General features: G+C 37.4%; 1 protein-coding gene across 1 annotated transcript in view; it reads right to left on the bottom strand.

Annotated features, from left to right (window-relative positions):
• Positions 1–21,956, bottom strand: part of GYS2 (glycogen synthase 2) — a 56,005-nt gene extending 34,049 nt beyond the window's left edge. Inside the window, exons 1-5 of the mRNA XM_027035702.2 lie at positions 21,663–21,956; positions 13,065–13,246; positions 8,963–9,154; positions 6,646–6,828; positions 548–692 (exon numbers count right to left, since the gene is read on the bottom strand). Coding sequence (XP_026891503.1) covers positions 548–692; positions 6,646–6,828; positions 8,963–9,154; positions 13,065–13,246; positions 21,663–21,783 — 823 coding nt within the window. The 5' untranslated portion in view covers positions 21,784–21,956. The remainder of the gene's footprint in view (positions 1–547; positions 693–6,645; positions 6,829–8,962; positions 9,155–13,064; positions 13,247–21,662) is intronic.
• Between the last annotated feature and the right edge of the window lie 2,701 nt (positions 21,957–24,657).

Here is a 24,657-nt window from a genome sequence, read left to right on the forward strand (position 1 = left end):
CTTAACCTACTGAGCCACCCAAGCACCTAGAGTTATGTTTTATGAACATGCCTCTTGGCATTGCAACCTCTGGATGGATCTGGAGATAGTTCCCAGAAAAGCTTTCAAGGTCTTGGGAGAAGTAAAACAGTATGTTTCTACTAAACAGAACTGATGGGGCAATGTCATAAGATGTAGGACTGACATAATCTCACACAAATTTCTGATATTTTCTGAACTTTTATTTCCTTAAAATAAAAAAGTTAACTTGCTTACACCCACCAAGTCACTGTGACAACCCTAGGACATAGGCCTATTTCAAGCATAGCTCATTCATTCAACAAGCACAGATTGAACACTACTATGTTGTAGATATAGCTTAGTGTTCATTTTATTACAAAGCTACTGAAATTGAGAGTTAAAATATGTGTAAAGATCTGGGTGGTAATAGTGAATGCAATTTTTCCTCTATTATTTTATGGATTTTTCTTTGTTTTAAACAAAATTTTTATACTTCAATGTCATTTAGGACTGAAAGATTTTTGACAAACTCAGAGATAATAATTACCAGGCTTTCTCTTCAGCATATGTTCTGCCTCTATTGCTGTTATTTCAGATACTGTGGTGAACACATGAGCACAATGGACAGAGGCTCGCTCCATGCAATACCGGTGGTAAATCTGCCTTTCCCCAGCCTCTTTGTCTATGTCAAACTGTTTAAAAGAAAAAAAGAAGGAAAAAGCAAAAACACAAACACATTTTCTCATACTACTGACGCTTGAAAAGCATGGGGTTAGTGGCATTGACCCCCTGTGTAGTCAGAAATCTGCAATTAACTTTTGACTCCCCCCATACTTAACTACTAGTAGACTACTGTTGACCAGAAGCCTTACCAATGACAAAAACAGTTGATTAACACATATTTGTATATGTGTTACATACTGTATTTTTACAATATAATAAGCTAGAGAAAAGAAAATGCTGTTAAGAATATCATAAGGAAGAGAAAATACATTTATAGTACTGTACTTATTGGAAAAATCTGTGCATGAGTGAACCTGTGCAGTTCAGACCTGTATTGTTCAAGGATCAGCTGTACGATCCATTTACACAAGGAAAACAAAATCACATATATTCATACTGTTTTTCTTCAAGACTGTGTAAAATTTTATGACCAGAAAAAAGTAGTAACTTTTTATTAAACCTATTACTAAAATGTATACCCACTCATGCTTTATTTATTTATTTATTTTATTAAAAAAATTTTTAGTGTTTATTTTTGAGAGACAGAGCATGAGCGAGAGAGGGGCAGAGAGAGAGAGGGAGAGACTGAATCCCAAGTAGGCTCCAGGCTCTGAGCTGTCAGCACAGAGCTGACGTGGGCCTCAAACCCATGGACAGCAAGATCATAACCTGAGCCAAAGTCCAACGCTTAGCCCACTTAGCCACCCAGGCACCCCCAGCCACTCATGCTTTAAAAAGTACTGTTCAGGGGCACCTGGGTGGCTTAGTTGGTTAAGCGCCTGACTCTTGATTTCAGCTCAGGTCTTGATCTCACGGTTCCTGAGATGAAACCCTGCATCAGGCTCTGTACAGACAGCACAGAGCCTGCTTGGAATTCTTTCTGTCCCTCTCTCTCTGCCCCTCCCCCCACCCTCTTTCAAAATATAAATAAATAAACATTTTAAAAGTATTGTTCATTTCTGCTTCTAAACTGCTGTTTAATCCTCACGTGAATATTTCTACTTTGCTGTAATTACTTAGAATTCTTAATTTTTGATATCTTAATTATATTAACTTACCTTACATTTTATAAACATTGAGCTAATTACTTTCCCCAAGGACCTTATCATATTTTCCCCATAAGCAAAGAAACAAAGCCGACAGTAAAGTCGATACTGAAAATAAGGATAATTATTATCACCCTTAATTCACTGAAAAGCTTTCTGACAAAGAGAAAAGACAAATGATTTTCCAGGGTTATATAATTCCTACCACTGTATAATTTCAAGAGGTGTATGGTTACTTTAACTGGATGGTGTGTTAAATTGTGCAATCATCCTTTATTCTGGGTATCTTAACTTAAAAAAAAAAAAAAAAACAACTTTAAAAACCAACAAGCCAAACATCAAACAATTGATTAAATAGTTGGCAACGGTTATGGGCTTTTGCCATTTTGCTTAGCTGCTGAATATTATGTCTCACATAGCTGCAGATGAAACTAGCTGTGTTTAAGAGAGAAAAGTATATCAAGTTTCTGGTATTATATTAGCAGGGTGTTTTCCATAATAAAGAGTATTAGAAGCTCAACAGTACTCATCAAGCTCTCTTCTAAGCATGATGTCATATTTAATCCTCATAAACCACTAAGGCTTGTATTGTGTCTTCATTTTGTGAAGGGGAAACTTGAAGCTTGTAGAGGTTAGGAAATCTGACCAAGACCACATTCCTATTAAGTGTCTTAGCAGAGCCCTAAACTGATCCTTAATCAGTCTGACTCCAAGATTGTGTTACCTCCTGTTTTAGAACATTTAGACTCCAGCTCGACCAAGTCAGTCCCAGTAACTACTGTCCCATATAGAGGAAAATACCGAAAAAGACTAAGTAGATGATTCTAAAGACTACAACAAAGAAAGTCTTAGAGGATTCTTTCTTGTCTGTAATGTTTGCAACTATTTATCTGAAAATGTTTGAATCAGGGCTCTATATGGCATCCTTGGATCAGCTGAAGTTTTCCCAAAGGCTTATATGTCTGGTCTCATTTATTCAATCAAATCTGTCATTCAATCAATATTTTTTGAGTAATTTATTGTTTCTGTGGCCCTCAAAGAGCTTATAAATTAGTGAGAAAACAGGTTAAAATTAGGCAGAAATAGGTAAGTGCCTGAGGAAGGCATAGGGTCAGAGTGAGACTGATTTACAGAGTGGGACTGAGAATAGGGAAACATAGCTCATACTATGCAAGTGTTTATATTGTCAGTATCACTTCCAGAATGTAAGATTTTCAAGGGCAAGGACCATGATTTATTAATCTTTGTACCTCCAAGTTGTATTGTTCAAGGATCAGATGTATGTGAATAAAACGGCATTTGAACTGGGACATGAAACTTTAATTTGGGGAAAGGTTATTTTGGATTGAAAAATTAACTGCCCTAAAGAACAAGTACATAAAGTCAAATAGGGTTCCTGGGTGGCTCACTCGGTTAAGCATCTGACTCTTGATTTCAGCTCAGGTCCTGATCTCATGCTTCATGGGATCGAGCCCCATGTCAGGCTCTGCCCCTCCCCTGCTCACTCTCTCTCTCTTTCTCTCAAAACAAATGAATAACTATTTTTTAAGTAAAAAAAACATAACGTCAAATAGCATGTGCAGAAAAATAGCATCTGATGTGACCATAGCAGAGAGTATAGAATGTAGGAGACATAGTAAGACAATAGACAAGGCTAGAAAGTTAGCCTTTGTCCTGTATACAGTGGAAAGCACTAAAAGGGCTCATTTAAACATATGATAAAGACGGTCTATGCTTAGAAAAAATAACTCTGGAAAAAGTATGAAATGTTTTCTGTTACTGAGCTTTTATGAAGATTAAATGAGATAACACATAACAGATGTTTAGAAAAGTGCCTGGCACGTGGAAAGTACTCAATAACTTTACCTATAATCATCATCATTGTTTCTGTTGGTATTGTAGAAAGTAATAACATTTCATATATGGGGAAGGGTTTACCATCTGGACATTTAGAGATAAGAAGATAGGATGTCTAGATGAGCACACCAAGTACGCAGATATACAAAGGGAGAATAGTAGAGCCCTCGTGATCCCGTGAAAGGTCTCCACGAAGACAGGCATGTGCCTTTTCCTGGTCCTGTGGGGTCCATTACCTTCCAGGCCTGCAGTATGCTTGCCACATCTGTGGTTTACAGCAACTCTAGGTGTTTATACATATTGTCCACTTTTCCACATGTTTATGATAGCCTGTTAAAATCTCTGTCTGGTAATTCCAACATCTAGGACATATCTGGCCCTGGATATTTTGACCATGGATCTTACTTTCCTACATTTTTGTATATCTCATTACTTTTTCCTCAATTCAGGAGAATGTGTAAAAAAGAACAAAAAGTGAGGCAAAGCATAGATAAGTCAGCAAAGCACAGTCTAGTGACAGAGGATGATAATCCTGTGATTGAAGGTGATGAGCTCAAAACTTGGTCAGATGGAAGAGTTAAAATCCATCAAGCAATTGTCTATGGTTTCTTTCACTGTCTGTTCATTTCCATCCAGACAACACCGTCCTTACATTTCCACCCAGGAAATCCTGATATCATCAAAAAAGAGAGTCCAAAGCATAAGAAAATTAATGGCCTTTTTTTAAAGCAGTAGTTATGTAGCCATTATAATTGAGGGGAAAATCGATCAATGGCTAGACCAATAAAAATGAATTTGGAAATATCTTCTTGGAGTGTCTCAGAAGACTGATATGCTGGCTGAAAATGGTTGAAATGCTATTTTAGTTAACAGAGTTAACTAAAAACTTAAAGCGACATCAAAGTCCTTTTGAACTGGCTATTAACTAAACATTTTCAGTGAGCAATTAAAATTTAAGTGAAATAGTTCTACTCTTTCTGTTTTTAAATTAATTTTAATTTTTATTTTTGAGAGAGTGCAAGCAGGAGAGAGGCAGGGAGGGGTGGGGGCAGAGGATCTGAATCAGGCTCTGTGCTGATAGCAGCAAGCCTGATACAGGGCTTGAACTCATGAACTGTGAGATCATGACCTGAACTGAAGTCGGTGGCTCAACTGACTGAGCCCCCCAGGTGCTCCTACTCTTTCTGTTTTTATAACAGTTGGGTGCTATTATTCTTGTTCCCATTTCTCCCCCATATTTATTTGCCAGATTCAGAGCTTACCTGATTCTGGGTCTTGCATCAAAGACTAAATTATGACTCATCTCTTATGTTGAACTTTTAAAAAATTTTCATGTATACAATTTGTTGTTATTATGCAACATCCAAATTCTGAACCTATTGTGAGCATGAGGTGGGGGGATCTGCTGTAGAAAATGATTATGGGGGCTTTTTCTGTGAAAAATGATTAGGAGTTTAACTCAAAATCTAGTTCCTAACTACTTATGATCTATATTCACACTGCTGGGAAGGATATTTTACTAGAAAGACAGGCTGGGGCTGACTAAGCTCACATATTTCAACCAGTGAAGAGCTTTAAGCTGGTGAGATATATCCTATTTGAAAAAAGTATGATATAAAAGGATATTTTATTAAGAGGATAAATTGAATTATGTAACTATATACTGTAATCATTTTTTTACTTAAAAGCAACTAATAATATCCAATGAATTTATTAGTTGTTTTTATTAATTGTTACTATATAATGGTCTTAAGTATACTGAAGTAAAATACTTGATATGCTTCTCCAATATTTTCTCTTTCACAAAAACCAAAGTCTGCTCTTTTCTGTGAAATAAGGTTTCTGAGCTTATCACAGATCACTGGTTTGCCCTTATCAGTCTACTATTAGTACATACCATCAGGAAATTTCCCTGATCTGACTTTATTTTGAATGTACATCTTATGTTTACAATCTGACCTTTAGATTAGTCTGACCTTTTTATAGAAAAACTCTCATTAAGACCACAAATTGATTTTCAAATGTTAAAGGTTGTCAGAAAGAACTTTCCTGCACTCAGAGGTCTTTGGGATAGTAGGACAGCTTACCACTACTGTTATCTAAGTGTTCATGTATTACAAACTCTCTCTCTCCCCCTCTCTCTCACACACACATACACACCACTCACACATGCACATATTATTTCCACAGAATCCTAGGACTTTTTTAAACTGGGGAAGTGTTTAGAAATCAACTTTCCAACTTCCTAATTTTTCTGACAGTAAATAGGACCCTAAAATGCTAAGTTGATTTCATTGGCAATATAGATACCAAATTTGTAAAAGCCTGACTTTGTGGTACTCAGATACTTTGTTGATATTATTGACATGATAATATAAAAGATATATTTTTATTAATCTGATTTAACTGACAGAAAACAAAAGAAAAAAGTCAAGACTGAATGACTTTCGTCCTCTTTAGAGTTGGGCAATCCACTAGGATAAGGAAACCGAACTGTTTGATCACCAAGGATCCACATCCCTGTTCTAAATAACCTGTCTTACTTGACCCTCCCACAAAACTCCACCTACACATTGCAGAGTTACAGGAGAAAGCTGACCATTTATTCATTCAAAGGAGAGAGGAAGACCCATAGTGCAAGCTGTATGCCTAGAACCCTTGGTCTGTAGCTGCCACTCAGAGCTCGTGTGGATCTAGCATTCTCACCATGTTTCTCCAGCCTCAGGGTAGACAGGAGTCCAACCCACCTACGCCCACCATGCCTCCTGGGATCTTGGGTCTGTCCCTCCAAAGTAGGTAGACATCGGCCTGTCACCACAACACCCTACTGCACTCTGAACAAAGTTAAACTGAATCGGCTGTCACCTCAGGGGAGGCTTTGTCATGAATATTGATTAGTTAAAAGGGCATTTCTGCCATCTGGCTGGCAGATGAAATGTAAAGATCAATACTTCTCATCTTTCAGTTTCAAGGGTCAGAAAGAAAGGTGGTGAGGGAGGAAGGAGGAAGGACTTTTTACCTTATCGAGATGGTTGTAGAAATCAATGTTTGCTGCACAGAGATACCTGCCAAGCAGTGTGGCATGAGTGGTAAATATTGTAGCGATAGGAAGCTTCCGAGCTCGAGAAAGGATCAGTCCAGTTCCTGCCTGCCATTCGTGGAATTGGGCAATGACATGTTTCCCATCTGCATGATCCGTCACCTACATCAGAGAAGAAGCATTTAAAACAGTTGGTAAAGTCTGACCTTGCCCATGACCCACAGCATAAGGAAAGTTACCATACCTGTTAATTTTAGTAAAATTTAAAGAGAGTTAAACATGATGTGTACAGATTTAGCAAGCAGAATTGTTTTATAGGGTTTAGCTGCATGTTCATAAAACCCATTTATTTTTATGGTATAATCCTTCCTTGCAGTAATGGATCAGATTTATTTTTTGTATCTACAGAGGGGCCTCATAGAACAAATGCACAGGAGGCACTCAATAAATATTCATTGAATGGATGAATGAATAATAGCAATAATATTCTTGAAGATCTCGCTGAGCAGCTGAATCAGTTGGGACTACCCTCTTACAAGCTTCTTTTGAAGCAAACAATAAATGACTTCATGTTTTAACTCCATCTTATTTGGATTTTCTGTTATTTGCACCCAAAAGCATTTTAACTGACATATTATTTTAAGAATATGGAACTGGGCAGAAGGGGACTAATAACTTGTTTAGAAGCAAATCCTAATTTAGTAAGACCCTGAGAACATAGGTCTAATCCCAGTCTAGATCTAAAACTAGGGAGGTGTTAGTTTCTTTGCCTTAAACTTACCTTGTTTCACCCTTTACATTCTACTTTTAATATTTACATCCCACTGCCATTATGACTGCCTACTTCCTCCATGAGGGAGTAGAATTGATAACGCAAAACATGTGCATTCAAGAAAACTGAGCAGAGAATTGGGAAGCCGAAAGTTTACCCAAGGAGGCAGTTCTCATATTTAGAGAACATCAGCATCACCTGGAAGGCTGGTTAATCATGGATATCTGGGTCCCATCGCCAGGTAATCTGATTCAATAATTCCGGGCTGGAGGCAAGAGCTCTCATGTCTTACATGTTTGCAGGTGATGCTGCTGGTGGCCCATGGAAATACTCTTTGAGAACCACTGACTTAGGCTAGGACCTTTGTATTTCAGAGTACCTGCTCTTCAAAATTTCCTCACAGTTATTAGCAGTTGCACAGATTGGTAGCATCCAAGAGGTGACTGCAGAAACAGGGCTTGCCCAGCAGCCTGGGATTTTTGTCAATGTCTTTATTTACCCTTTGAATCAAAGAAAATTTCTGTTTCTGAAACGGCTTTATTTTAGAGAATATTGGGGCTTTATTTTCTTGCTTCTCTCCTCTCCAGTTCTCTTTAACAGAAAGGAAGAGGGCAGACACACACACACACACACACACACACACACACACACACGGAAGCTGACCTCAGTCCTGGGGGGCAGTGGCTCAGGGAGGCAGTTTTCAGAGGAAGAGTTGGTTCCACCAACTGATGATAACACAAAACTGCTTACTGTCATTAAGCCAGATCTTGTCAGTACCCTCACCCTGTTCTCCTAATTCTGTCACCAACACAAGCAATGGGACTGCCCCTTCACCTTCCCCTTAACTTCAAGGCAACCTTTTTGTGGCTATTGGAATATGACTTCATCGGTAAGAAAGACTGGTCAAGGGGACACACTGCCAAGCATGCAGTTCTGTGATTTGTCCTTAGACTACACCCCCCCTTTGCTAGGGATGTTCTTCCTTCACCATCTGATTTTTAAGTTAGGCATAATCATTTTGAGTTAATGCAAGGAATGCAAAAAAAAAATCCTCCTGCCATGCTTTGAGAACTTAAGAAAGTGCAGGCTTGGCTTGTTTCACAGGAATTGATTTCTAAGGCTCTTGGTTTTTTATTTTTTAATTTTTTTTCATTTGGGGGATATTGCACTACTGTGGACTCCTTAGCACCTGCTGAGATCACTTCAGCCCTTAGAAAATGATGAAAATATCTAAAAGCCACTGCAACTGCACAAGTACTCGTGCATAAACAAAACCAAATATTTCAAGCTACTTTCTACTCCCATAAGTCTAGAATTCATGTACATAGTGCATGATCATCAACCATCCCAAAGGCTAGTATCTAGTTAGAGGAAAGCTAACATTTTCTCAGATTCTTTTGAAATGTATTAGGACAATCATGATGGCATCATTGCATTTAGCCTAATCTCAAAATCATGGGATCATTGCTGGGCACAGACCACAATCATGTTCCTCCTGTTGTATGACTATATGATAAACTATACCTCTTTTAAGAACCAGGCGGTTAAAGATCCGAATATTAGCATATCGTTGGCTTCTCGGTCATGATAAGGGATGCCGACACTGCATGCTTCCCAGAGATCTCCCTTCCACCTGTCCAGGTTCCAAGCCGAAGAGCCTATGTCAAATAGCACCACGTAAGGACTCCCTTCTATCAGCCACCTTCCAAAGTACACCTGCCATATAAGGAACACATGGGCTTGCAGTAATAACAGGCAATGCAAGGGAGAAAAAGGTATTTATGCTTAGAGTATGTACACTTTATTTAGAACTCAACAGCAGATGATCCAAGCTGTATAGGAAGCTGTAGTGGTGACCCAAAGCATCTGATATTTGAGCCTGAAGATGGAATGGGCTTGCATCCATTCATCTAGAACCTCCAAGTTCTTGCTCTTCATTAAATGTGGTCATTTAAAAACCAAGTATCTAGATCATGTGATCTTTGTCCATCTGTTTCTGATTACCCTCCTGTGACCTTGAGTTCATGGTTTTAGGATTTAATATCATGGTCTATGTTTTTATGATAGAGTCATAAGATGAACTGGTCTGTATCTTTAACTTGTAGTGGGATATAGTGTCTATGGTGTCACTTATTTCCCTATATGCAACAGAACTTGTAATAATAGGCCCTGCTAGAAAAATGTGTTTCTGTGGACAAATGTATATGATTTCTTTCATTCCTTCTATCAAAAAAAAAGAAAAAAAAGGTGACACAAAGTGTTTCCCAATAGGTTGCTGCCAGATGTCTTAACTAAATATATTGCCCAAGATACTTTATCTCTTTAATCTAGCAGCTCAAAGTCTAATCCTATTACATTCTTCAAATTGAAGTCCTTTATTCCTATTTTATTTTGTACAAGTTTTAATGTATTAGCTCTCATTTTTTTTCCAATTGTAATTATATAATCACTGTATATGTAAGTTTTAACTTTCTTTTTGGCCTCTATTTTTTCTACAGTAATTTACACATTCTTTTGTCTTGAGTTTTATTTTATGTTTATTCTCCTATTTCATGGTATGTAACTCCATACATCACTTCAAGCGCTTCTTGGAAATTGGTGAAAACTAAGAGCCTCTCGTTGGGTAAACTGAATGTGTCCACATGTTTAAATATTGACCCTTGTGACTCCACCCAACGCTGAATTTGGAGAGCTTGAAAGCCCATTTGATCATCATTCTGTTGCACAGGACTCAGGAATGCATGGTGATTTCTCTCCCATCTAGCCTTGGACAACTGTGAAAGACCCCCATTATCTGTCGGTTGCTCCCATTGTGATTAGCATTTATCATGGCATTTCTCCCTTTTCAGACTGAGTTTTCCTGAGCCCCAAACAACTTTTGAATAGTTTTCTCTTTGGCACATTCATTGATTTATGTATTCATTCAATGACTAGTGCCTAATATGTGACATATGATACAGTGAGCTAGGGTCATAGAGAAGTGTTGATACTAGAGAATGTAAGCTAGCTTGTATTGGCTTCCAGTGACTTCTTGGCTATAACAGAAACATCCGTACACCAGAAATACATTTAGAACCTTGAGATCAATCAGTCCATTATGCTTTTCATCTCCCTCTTCTTTCACAAGAGCTTTAAATGCAAACCCCTTCCAGAGTCTTATTATTTCACCCCAATAGTACAACAGGCATCCCTCTCTCATTTTCCTATGTTCTCTATGCTACACTCACTGATATATTTCCCCGGTGCTCTGTGGGAACTCAAGTTCCCTTCATTTAAATCTTCTGCATCTTAAGCCTTGCATATAACTTGTAGATGCTGCTACCCACATGGACATCTCAATGAGGGCTTCTCATTTTTCCACCCCCAGAAACTATATTCCTGGGATGAGTGTGAAGGAAGTTTGGATTTTTTTCATTACACTGAAATTTTATTATTTGTGTATAAAGACATCTTTGAAATTTATGGTATTCAAACATACTACCTTTCCTTGTTCTATTAATCATCTGGTTATTTTTCCATCTTTTTCTGGGCAATTTCAAAATCCAAGATTTTATCTTACACATTTACCTCATAGTTATCTGACTTTATTAACTTCAAAGAGCTTCATGTCCATGGCATTTCAGCCACCCAAGCTCATGGCTGCATCGTTATCCTTGTCAAAACCCAAACTATTCCTCCTCTGGTATAATAATAATAATGGAATTATTACTTGCCCACAATGTCTATACCTGCACTTCTCTCACTCTGTTTCTCCCAGTGTGTATGTTCTTTTTTTTTTTTTCCTCTTCAAGACCTCCAGTTCCTGGAACCTTCCATTTTTTCCTATATCACTGCCTCCTTTCTGACTTTGCTTCCTTTTCCTATCCATTTTAGATATAACTGTCCATCAATTTCAACCGTTAATTTAGTCAATTGCTTAATTACCTCCAGGACTTGTGCCACCTCATCCCATTGCTGAAATTAAACATCACTGAATCCCCAATTATTCAACTTCCTGCACTTACTTACCCTGAGGCTACTGGTTGCTGGAGAAAGTCACAGTAATGTATATTTGTGCCGCTAAAAAGTTATGAGTATACCTCAAGGTGTCCAGAAATTCTTTCATCTTCCTTTTTCAGATCTTTTTCCTCAAATGATCTTATTTTAACACTTTCCTCCTAACTCTTACAAGATGACCTTCAACTCCTACTTCAGCAAGATCATCAAAAATGAGACCATCCTGCTTTTTGATCAACTTATCTCTATTTGCATTCATCCTTTATTTTCTGTTTGAGTCAAAGGGGGAAAATAATCCTCTCGATAGTGCTTTGGATTGTGTTCCCTCTCCAATTCTCAGTGATCTTACTCTCTTAGATTGTCCATTTCTTATGAATTTTCAACTTCTTCCTGTCTACTAGGTGTTTCCTTTTGGCATATAAATATGATCAGGTCTCACATTTAATAAAACACTAATTCTCAAAACAATGCCATTTGCAAACTACTTAATTATCCTTTTTTCTCATAGAAAACTCTCATTGACACAGCTTCTGTACCCTTTTCCTCCCAATTCAGTCATTCCTCAACCCACTGCAATCTGCTTTAACCCTCTTCTCTCCTGAAGCTATATTTCACAAGATTACCATGAAAGACCTGAATGTTGCCAAACCCAATTTACCCTGGTTTAATCTTTCATTGACTTAATCCCTTCTTCATACTTGAAACTTACTCCTCACTTGTTTTGACCTATTCTGTTACGATAGCAACAGATTACCACAAACCTAGTGGCTTAAAGCAACACAAATTTATGACCTTACATGTTTGGAGTCAGTAATCTGAAACAGGTCTTGTGAGTTAAAATCCACACATTGGCAGAGTCGCAGTCAATCTGTAGTCTCTAGGGGAGTCTGTTTTCTGGCCTTTTCCAGCATCTAGAGGCTACTGCATCCCTTGGCATGTGGCCTTTTCCTCCATCTTCAAAACTTATTAGGCCAACCTCTCCTTCCACTGGCACATCTTCATTCTGATTCTGACTCTACTGACTCTCTTTTAAAAGGACCCCTGTGATTACATTGGGCCCACCTCAATAATCCAAGGTAATCTCCCCACCTCGGGCCCCAAATATACAAAATCCTTTTGCTATATAAGGTATCATATTTTCAGGTTCTGAGGATTAGGACTTGTACATCCTTGTTTCTGTATCACTAGCTGTGTTTCTACTTTTACAATCTCTGAGTTGTGGGGTTTTTTTTGTTTTGTTTTTTAATATAGATGTTCTAACATGTTGACACTCCCCTCAAGGTTTGGCTCAAAACATCTGCTTTTGGTCTATAAACTTCTACTGAATAATATTATCAACAGCCATAATGTGAACTACAATTTAAACACAAATAACTTTCTCCCAAACATCTCTATCCTATACTTTTTGTTGAGCTCCAAATCTATAACCCTACTGGACATTTCTTGATGGTTTTCACAAAGTGCCTCAAATGTAACCTATTTACACTTAAATTGATCATCTTTCTCACAAACCCAGTCCTTTTCCCTAAGGAGATAGTCTTCTCTTGTGAGGTCATGTGAATGGTGGTTTGTTCTCGCATAACAGTTTTACTAGGTCTTGCTGGGTGAAGTGTCAGTCGGTGTCCCTTACCTGGCAGCCATGTTTATTCATTGTATCCACTGCTCTTCTGATAGGATCATTTATAGGTTCACACCGTTCCACCTGAGTCTTCATATTATGCTCAAAATAGGGGCCAATCAGAAAATAATTGTCTCCCCATTCATCTGCTGTGGTTTTGGCCTTCGTCTGAATCACAGTATAGATGCCACCAACTGTTGAAAAGGAACGGTTCTGTTTATCATTCAGGTTAGTATTTCATTTTAAGTGATGAAGGCATGGAAATGAGTCCTTGTTTTTAAGTTAGCATTTAAGATTTATCAAGCACAAGAGTTTATTTAACTTTCTAAAAGAAAGTTTTATTTATTTATTTAAAAATATAATTTATTGTCAAATTGGATTCCATACAACACTCAGTGCTCATCCCAACAAGTGCCCTCCTCCATGCCCATCACCCACTTTCCCCTCTCCCCCCATGCCCCGTCAACCCTCAGTTTATTCTCAGTCCTTGAGTCTCATGGTTTGGCTCCCTCCCTCTCTGTAATTTTTTTCCCCCTTAAAAGAAAATTTTTAAAGGACACCAACAAATAGTTACTATTTGGTTCAATTCAATGCATATTTTAAAGCCTTTTCTGGGTGCATGTCAGAGAGCAGCAGGTTGGCAGCAGCAGAGAATTACAAACATTTGAAGGAAATCTGAGGAGATGATTGGAATAGAGGATAAAGCTCTATCCACACTGAAGGGTCAAAGTTGGTTCCCATAGCCATTGTCATGACACACACCCTCAGCAACAGTTTTCACCTTTTACTCTTGCAGTGGTCCAAGAGGCCAGAGTATGTCCATGTAACAGCCATTGCTGAAATGATGACCATGTCTCTCAAGATAAAGAACCACTTACCTTCAAAAGTAACCAGCAAGGTACCTTTTGGTAAGAGAAAAGAGCTGATAGATTTTGAGGTGGGATGCTTGGCCCAAACCTCATGTCGAACCCAATGACACAAATTTTCACATGGTATTTCATTTTTCCCCTCTGGCACTGATGTCATGACTACTAAGACACAGGGCCAAAAAAATATGTACACTCTTGGGAAATATGCACACTCTTGGATCCAGCATGTCTACATTGTTCTGGGAAATAAGAAGAGTGCCAAATGATGTCTATTAAGATATTTATTGAAGCATTACTGTGGCAAAAAAATTGGCAACAACTTAAATTGAACTAGTTAATTCAACTTGTCTAAGGCTCAATTAGCTCTTCTGTTCAGTGGGGATAAAATATTACTTAGCTTGGGGGCAGAAGGCAGGTTGTAGCAGAAGTATCCCAAACTAGGGCTCATTTGAGTAAATACTGAAAAGGGTGAAGAAATTAGGCAAGCAGCTATCATGGGGAAGAACTTTTTAAGCAGAGAGAAGAGTTACACCCAAGGCCCTAAATTGACAGCACAGCGTGCAAGGGGAGAGTAACAGGATGCAAAAGGAAAGGTTTGAGAGGCAGGTAGGTAGGAGGAATAGGGAGGACCAAGGAGAAGACGACCTTCGTAAACTCAGGCAGGATATCTGGTGCTGGCTGTAAGCAATCATGTTGTATGAGAATATGAAAACAGTCTGAACCAACTTCTTGAATAATTCTTTGTCCATGAGCTATAGGTGAGGAAACAACTCAAGAAATGCCGTGAGAAATCACAAAGCTAACACAGATCCTGGCACCAATCTTCAGCTCTATTTCCTGGAGCAACTTTATTACTTGTATATTAAAAAGAGAGATTCCTATTTTTCATCTCAGGTTTTCATAAGTTATTTCAATTCATCAGGACAGAGCGTTCGATAGCAATTGCATCTCTTAAATTGTCTCGGTAATTTAGGCTTTAAATAATAAATCTTACCAGTAGTCACAATCTATGGCCAAAAGGTAGAATTACCATCTGCAAATTTTTCTTTACACCTGAACCTCAAAATATACTTTTGGTTAAATTATTTTTAAGAGGTGAGACACATAATACAAATGTTCGTACTATTATATGAGACCAACAGGATTCATTAATTCACAAAAGAGAAGAGTTAATATAATTTCCCAAATGTAAATATTATATGCAAGTAATTTTCATATGAGTCTACATAAACTTATTGTCTTTAAGAACTTCATCTCTAAGAAAAGACTTTATGACTATAGAAAATTTAGAGAAATTTGAAACTAACTTGAACAGAGAATGGTAAGGACATTATCAATCACATTTCAGATGTCAGGTGATGAGAATAGCATGGAACACATGAAGACAACCTGTAAACCTTGCCATCAGAGACTTCTAGACTGGACCAGGACCAACGAGATTCACTTACCATCAACAATGAATCTGAGATGACATACATTGAGGCCAGCACCAAATATGCCTAAATATTTCTCCAAATTCCAGAAAATTTTATGAACTGTTAAAACCATTTCTTGAGGAAAACAAATTTAGACAAATAATTTGCAAGAGTAGCTAAAACTTTTTTCTTTAAAGAGTCACATCATAGCAATGTACTTATATATAAGCTTTATTCACACTTGCTATCCATAAAAAGACAATCTTCAAATAATTTCTTCTGTAGACTTATTTCCTTCATCTTTATCTTATCAGGGGCTATGTTATAGGATTCTGATGGCACACATTTATTAATGCCTTACTCACATCTCTACTCTTGAAAATTCTCTTTTATGTGCAACTATGTATCTTGCCCAGAGATCTTAGGACATCCTTGTTTGTTAGATTATGTGTTTCAAGTTCAAATACACTTGGGTAAATGCAAATACATTTTTATTTGCCAAAGTACAAAAAGGAGAAGAGAAAATCTTTACTAAAAAAAAAAAAAAGAATGATTAGATGTGGGAATTGAAATGCAAAATTAAACATTGCTAATTAATTTGCTACTTCTTTTTCCCATTTCAACTTTGATGGGGATAGTCCCCAAATGGCATTAGACTGTCATAAATACTATGGATATGCTGTTTCAGTCTATCAGGAATAAAAACATAAAATTTAAAAAAAGGCAATCCTGTATTGGTTGGGGCCTAATTTAAAATGAATCTTTCCCCCTTGACTTCTTCCTGTGCGTCTATTCATGGGGAGGTCACCTCACCACTATTTCATATATTCAAGCTCCGTTTTAGCCTCTCGCTGTCCTCCTCATATTTAGATGCCAACTAATTTCCTTCAGCTTTTTCTTTGTCTAAATGCCACACGTTACCCCAAATTCCTCTCCTGGCATGCTAACCACAGGAGAATGTGATGGCATAGAAATAGGATCATTCCTATTTTCAAATTTGGAGCATAAACCAGACATTCCCCAACACATATTTTTTATTGAATTATTGTTTTGCCACAGCATAGGTCACTGAATTTGGATTCACCCTTCACTTTCAAACATGTACTTTGTATTTCATTGATCTATATTTTCCTGAAACAACATGGGAGCTATCTTTAGTGTGAGGGCAAAGTATCAGGCCTTTCATAAGAAAGAAAAGATGAGATCCCATGGCATATGCCATGGAGATAGTTAAAACCCCAAATTTTCATCTATAAACACTGCTTATATTGCTAAAACCAAGATTCCAAAGCAGTATGGAATATGGACACCAGCCAAATAAGGTGCTGTCTCTATATAATAAGTTATATGTTATTATGCTAAATATATTATAGACAACAAGGATATATATGTTTTATATAATAAGGAGGTATAGTTGACCCTTGAACAATGTGGTGGTTAGGGCTGCCAACCCCTCACATAGTCAAAAATCCACATATAACTTTTGACTCCCCAAAAACTTAACTGCTAATAGCCTACTGTTGACCTGAAACCTTACTGATAATATAAACAATCGATTAACACATATTTTGCATGTTATATGTATTTTATATTATCTTATTACAATAAAACAAGCTACAGAAAAGAAAATTTTTATTTTAAAAATGAAAATGTTTATTTAAAATTGTTTATTTAAAAAATCATACGGTAGAAAAAATACATTTACAGTGATGTACTGTATTATTGAAAAAACTCTGCATGTAAGTGGATCCACATACTTCAAAATGTTCAAGGGTCCACTGTATTTTATATATTGGGAGAATCTTCACTATTTTTAATTGCTTAAAGTTTACAGAATTTGGAAGTTATATGACTTCTGTATGCATAGCTACTAACCTGACCCTCCTGTTCCAAGATACAGTTGCAGAGCAGGGGAAGTCATTATACAGTTAGACATCATTCTTTGGGCAGCAGGTCTGATGGGAAAGAGTTACTGGTGACAATTGTCAACAAATGGTTATGTGTCCAGAGCTTTGCTGGCCTGTGGTTTAAATTAAAGCATATGCAATTTGGGGCAAAGGAGGACAATACACTCAAAGCAAGACTTTAGACACTCCCCACCCTGAATATTCCACAATGATAACTCCAAATGTTTTATACAGGAGGGCTCAGACATGGTAATCTGGATGAAAAGGATGTGAGGAGACTAGTGCTCATCTTGAAGCTATGTGTGTGTCAAGCACAGTTTTTGCATAGATTGTGTTCCATGTGGTGGGGCTTGGGATGCCACTGACACAGCCACTGCATATCCACACTGGGGGGCAAAGGCACCTCAACCCTAATTACTGTAACCCTGATCCATATCTTTCCCTTTCCCCTCTCTGCTTTTGCATTTAAAAATAGAATCATGGAATTGCTCAAAGTGAAAGGCAGTATGAAAATGAATGATCCAACTTCCTCATATTATGAATAAATTTTATGAAGAAATAAGAATAAGCTAACACCTACAGAGCATTTATTAAATGCTAGGCACTGTTCTAAGTGATTTTCAATTGGTATTTCTTCTCATTTGCACAACACCATTATAGGTAGGTGCTATCATTATCTTTATTTTTAAATAGAGAATCTGAGGCACAAAGAGGCTATGAGACTGATCCAACGTCACACAGGTAATGATGGAGTTGGGATTCCAATCCAGGAAGTCTGACTCCAGAGCCCACAGGCTGTAGACAGCAAGATTGTAAGAAACTGTGTGGAACAACATATTGATGGATTTTTAAAAGTGATGGGTGGGAGGGACAGAGGAAGAAAATGACCAATATCACAAAAAGATAAATATCTAAGACTTGGGAAAAGTGGAATCCTTTCTATTCTGCCTTAGAGAAAATCCATTTGGAAAACAATACTTAGAGGAAACAGCTTTTTTATTTTGTCTCTTGACGCTTTGGGTTAACAAAAAGGAACTCAGGGTTTAGGGAACTTTAGAGCAGTGGTCCTCACATCAGTCATTAAGGCTTTTGGAAATCTGATGAAAGCATTCAGTACTCTTCTCCAAGAGGACTTATACATTCCATTTTCAGATACAGTTTTAAAGGTTTACAAACTCCTTGTGGTCCTCTTTTATCAGGGTCCCACCTTCCAAACTCCTGCCTTAGAAGAGCAGACTTGCAGTTACAATCAGTTTTTACCACACCGTTTTGACTGTAGGTTTCTGAGTTTCTCCCTATGCCTTTCACACCATGTGACCTAGAGCGTTGATGCCCAGTTTGAGAAGGGAGAAAGCAGAGTATTAAATGTGTTATGTTACATACTGGCCTAGGACTAAAATGTATTGATTTTAGTAAATTTTTAAGAAGAAGCATTCATTTAGCGACTATATTTCAGAAGTGCTCACATGTATTAAATTAGCAACATTATTTGTGACAATATTTATTTAAGTCTTTTTAATGATCTTAAATATTCTCAACATAATAATTGGTCCATAATCTACCATGATTTGCGCAGGTCTTTGCAGAAGAAATGATTGTAGTGAGGCCTGCCTGAACAAAGGAGAAAGTAAACCATTTTGTTTCTTACATCTGGGCAAATCTCTCTATCCTAGACCACATCACAGTCTTTAACTTGTCTGTTACTTTCCTGCTATCCTCTCACCCAACTAGTAATAGCACTTTTTCAACAACACACCTGACTACTTAGTACTTTCTGCTGTTTAGAACTTCAGTGGCTTCTCACCATTCACGCATTGGAGGTAGAATTTTTAAGGCTATTAAGTAACCCTAAACTTCATGAACTGCCCCCTGCTGGTATCTCCCATCTGCCCTCACATTCCACTCCTTTCCCCTCTCTGAGCTACTCTCAGATCTTTGAACAGAGTACACTTTCTCACCTCTGCATCTTGGCACATACAGTTCCCTCATCCTTCTTTATCCTTCCTCCATCACCATTACCCAATGGCTATTCATCCTTCAGGTGTCAGCTCAACTGTGTCTTTCTCACACAGGTTCCCCCCGCCCAACCCCAATCCAGGTAGAAACCTCCCTTCCCTTGCCCCCAACATATAGTCTAAGAGCCACTGTTCTCTTATTCTTATTGTCATCACATTTGACTACACTTGCATGTTCAATGTCTATCTTCCTGCAGGTTTGTAAGTACTGGAAGACTGGGAATCAATTCTGTATTGTTAAACTCTATCTCCTTCATTTCCCCGTGCCTGACATCTAATAAACACTTGATGAATCTTTATGAATAATAAATGAAGAGCAATGATAAATGGATAAATGAATAAAAGCAATGAATGTCAAGGGCAATATGAACAAGGGGAAAGTGTTATTTTGAAGTCTGAGAATTAACATCCAATAATTTAACTGTGACTCTCTCACTTGTTATATTTTACACATATTCATTGTTCATTGGCAAAATTCTGGCAGAGAGGGATTTTTTCCCTCTAATAAATCTTTTGTTTTCTTGGATGTAAATAGATTTCCTTGCTTGCCACAAAACATTGTGAGATACCAGGAGCGTATGACATTAACTTCATTCATGAATAAATGGATATTCAGGTAATTTAAAGGATGTTTTTTCAAAGTCTTAGAAATCTATGTCCCTTGACCATAAGTCCTGTGTTCTTTCATCTATAGGACATTTCCTTAGGCAATGGTTTTTTCATTCTTGTGTGGTAGTAAAAAGAGAAATGAGCTTAAAGAAGACCTAAATGCTAGTCCCAACCCTGCCATTTGCTTAATCATTTAATGCCTTAGATACCCATTTCATCTTTGAAATAGAGAAGTTGGATCATTGATCTCTAAGATGCCTCATATCACTGCCATGAGCTACACGGAAGTAAAAGTTCAAAGTAAATTTAAAGGAAACCTACATATATAATATCAGTGTATTGCCAAGGATTAACACAACAACTGTCCATTTATATAAAAATTTCTAAAAAATTAGGCTGTAATAAATATTAAAATAAAGATATGATGGAGATGATGTCAATGTTGGTAAATCACATTGTGGTTCCCTTTTCCACCAAAAACTTTTTTTTCTTTCCTTTGCATGGGAAACAAAAGAAAACGGGTTTCAAGGAAACTTAGGGCTAAAAACAAAATGTATCTATTCCTTCATTCAAAAGAAAAAAAAATCCATTGAGCATTTTCTGTGTACCGGTACCATTCTAGGTCCTGAGATCAGCACACACGTCACCAAGATGTAAGGGATAACAGTTTTCACCAGTGTGTTCCCAGCGCCAGGAAACAATGCTCCATTAATGTTTGCTAAGTGGAGAGAAAAGAAGGAAAGAAGCAAGAAGAGGGGGCTCTGCTCAGGTGCTAGAACTCACACAGGGGTCTTCTGAACTGATTCCTGGTGCTAAAGAATCCCCCCAATTTTTCCAACAAGAAATATCCTTGAGTTCCCACCTACTCTGTAGAGAAAAAAACCTTAATTTCAGGTCATAGCCTAGGATATGTATAATAGAGATGACTCTGTTCCAGGGAACTTTGGGCACATTCAAACACCTTGTGAGTGGAAAAAGAACATTAGAAAAAGCTCTTCATAAAACACTTTTCCATAATAAGATTTCTGTCCTCTTTGCCTCCATCTCATTAAACTACAGAGAGGAAGAATGTACTTTGTTCTCTCACATTCATTCTTGCATTTCTACATAAGCAGAATTGATTTTTTATTTTTATTTTATGAATTTTATGAATGTACACACATGAGAACTTTGAACACTTAGCATAAGGTGAAAATAAGAACATATGTCAAATATAATTCCTCTAAGTTTGAAATACTCTCATTCTTCTTAATAGGAGCTCAATATAATACATTCTGAGCAGCTTCTAAGTTAAAACTTTAACTATAAGCTGATCTTGAGTTATTAGAAACATTATTAAGTATTTCACACAATCTTTAGCAGTGCATTAAAGTGCTTGGCATTAAAGTTTGCAATTGGTCCTGATCACATATGGTTTTCCTTAAAATAAAATACTTGTTTATGCTTTTTTCTTGAGAGAAATCATAAAACCAAAAAAGTAAATTACTATTATATTATAATATATATAATTATATATATAATATATTATTATTCCTGTTTTGTCATAACATGCATGTCAAATTTAATTTAAATGCACATTCCAACGACTGCTTTCAACTGTCTCCCTTCCACACAGCCCCATCTAAGTTATCATTGTCTGTTGAAATAGACAAGGTTAAATGTAACCTAAACTTATGTTCAGTTTGAATACTTCCCTCACTCACTGTCAGTTCATTCTCACTACAGTCCCCTGTGAAATCCTAATCTGCATTCTTCAACAATCTGCCAAAGAGCCACTTTCTAGGGCAGTACAAACCTTTATTGGTTACTTCCCAAGCGACTTCAAACAGCAGTAAATCCTCCACAGGAAGTTCTTCCACTTCCCACCGAGGAAGCCCGCTCAGGGATGTCACAGATAGAGATCGGCCTCGGAGCATTCTTTCTCTGGTCCTCTGAAACTTTTTTGAATCCCTTTTTCAATAAACTGTGATGCCAGTAGCGGTGTGTCGAGAGACTTGCAGGGTCAGAGCTGGAAGATCTCAGGTTTGGGGAACTTATTATAGGTATAAACCAGTCAAATGAAATCTCATGTGCTTCCCAGAGAACTCAGTTGAAGAAGGAACCCTTCTGTACAGTCTTTCTGGGCAGGTCCAGTGAGGACAGTATCTCCAATCAGTATCAACCTGACCAACTCAATCATACATAAAATCCTCAAGTTCTGGGCTTAGGTAAGCACCCCTTCAGATGGTGGAATCCTCATAGGCTGAGCACGACACAAGTCCCGACCTTTAGTCCTTGTCCTTTTGGCCAAACTCCTAGACTCATTCAGTCATCAATGCTTATTTCATCACTTCCAGAGTGATCCAAGATTAGCAATTCCCGTTATTAGGGTTGCAGACCATTTTAGATTACACATAGAATTCACTGGGACCATTTACAAACTTTCAATCCTTTTAGATTTCCTAAGTATTCTTTGAGTCTTATTTCTAGAGCATTAAAAAAAAATCCTAGTTTTTGTAGTCTACATTTATAATCTAAATTTTGATGTTAGGCATAGATCTTGGTTCCCCCTTCTCCTAATTACTTTTCTCAAAAATTTCCCTATGAAAAAGTATAAATCCCAGGTGGTTTTGAGTACAACATGCAAGGAATGTAACTTTGACTGATCAATGATGATTAAAAAGTAAAAAACTATCTCCAAAAGTTTAATCAGATCACCTCAGGATTGTTTCACTTATTCCCATCCTCAGCTCATTACTCTTTTTGAAATTCCTGGTCCTCAATTCTCATTTGGGGTTTTTGCTTCAAGTACCAGCATTCTCAACAACACATCATCTCCTAATGACCCTTCAAGTAGACTTACGTAACTCTTTTGATCCTATAATTCCTAACAGAAGAACCCCCTTTGCCAATTATTTGCTTTTCTGTGGTGAATGCCATTTTCAAAATTTCTCCTTGAGTCAAGAGGAGTGAAATAAATGGAATCATACAAAATATGTCCATGGGATATATCTTCATCTATCCATGTTATGTGGATGAATCTTCTTCTTTCATGTGTGGCAGGGAGGGAAGGCAAGGAGAGACAGTAATTTATGTAATAAAATTTGGAGAGGAATCAGAAAAAGTTTTCTGCTTTCTGTTTCCTTGAATATTCTCTTCAAAGATTTGTGCTGAAAACACAAATTGAGGGGCACCTGGGTGGCTCAGTGGGTTAAGTATCCGACTCTTGATTTCAGCTCAGGTCATGATCTCATGGTGGTGAAATTGAGCCCCACATCAGGCTCTGTGCTGGGTGTGGAGCCTGCTTAAGATTCTCTCTCTGCCCCCATCGCCCCACAACAAAAAATTTAAAAACATGTTTTTTTAATAAAATAATAAAAACATTAAATGTTGAGCTGGGAGTAGAAAGAGAACAGTTAATCAGACAGAAAGGCAGGTGGAATTTCTCCAAGACGGCAGAAGGTCTCAAAAGTCCTGATCTCTAATTTCAAACTCACACTAACACTTTATCATTCAATGAAAATGAGGTAAGAGGACAATTAGGGAAAAAGGAAGACTTCTGTTTGGTTTGCTTAGTAGGTATTCCAGCAGAGGTCACTAGATACGTTTAGAAAACCACACATTTTGCTTTGACAGCATGTAATCTTCTTGTAAGTCTTTAGGATATTGAAGGCTTGATTAGCCTTTACCTGCATATCCAGAAAGAGTCAATTAATGTATTTATGGAACACCTATTATGTGCTATTATTCTGGAAGCTGAAGGTATTTTAATAAACAGTAAACAAGTCCTTGCTTTCATGTGGACAGATAGGCATCAATCTTGTTAACAACTGAACAATATTATTTCAGGTGTTACTAAGTTTGTGAAGAAGAAAAACTGCAAAGTGATAGTGCTATTCAATAGAAATGAGTGTCTTAGCTGGAGAGTGCTTGGAAGATTGTTCTGCGAAAATGATATTTGAATTGAGACACAAAGGATAAGAAAGAGGCAAAATGTTGAAGATCTGGAGGAAAAGGGAGCCCTAGCACATTGGTGGTGGGAATGTAAAGTGGTGTAGCCACTATGGAAAACAGTATGGAGGTTCTCAAAAGATTTTTTAAAAAAGTACTACAATATGATCAAGCAATTCTGCTTCTAGGTTTTTATCTGAAGGAAATGAAATCACTAACTCAAAAAGATATCAGCATTTTTGTGTTCATTTTACAGCATTATTTGCATTAGTTGAGACTAAAGATGATGTGTTTGTAGGATTTGGAAGTGCATCATATGAATATTTAACTTCTGAAAATTCAATTATATCTTCTAGACAAAAAGAAAACAGAAAGAACAAGAGAAAACAATTTAAATAGCTTGGGAGGATCCATGTGATGAGGAGAGAGGATGCCCCAGATGAGGGGGAACCACATTTCCTACATTTGGTCTTTCCATAGTCTGAGTATCTCATTGGCTGAGTATCTCATGTTACTGAGGTTTGACATACATTTTTCCATTTGTATAATGGCTATAGAATCCAACCTCAGTAAAAATGGCTCCAATTAACTCTATGTAAAAGATAGTAGCAATTTGCAGTAGAGTAATAATAGTGAAAGTAGAGAGAAGTAGGTAGTGGGATATGGCTAACAGTCGGCAGAACGTGGACTTGATTGGGTGTGGAAAAGTAAGGGTAGTTTGGTACCTACCAAAGAAGGCAGATGGTTAGGTAGTGGACTAAAGTAAGAAATATGGGGGGAAGAATAGATTTATTTGAGAAACTAGGTAATGACTTCAATTTTAGAAATGGCAAGTTTGAGATACCAGCCAGATGTAGAAA

Source organism: Acinonyx jubatus, chromosome B4 (genome assembly GCF_027475565.1).
Source record: "Acinonyx jubatus isolate Ajub_Pintada_27869175 chromosome B4, VMU_Ajub_asm_v1.0, whole genome shotgun sequence".
NCBI lineage: Eukaryota > Metazoa > Chordata > Mammalia > Carnivora > Felidae > Acinonyx > Acinonyx jubatus.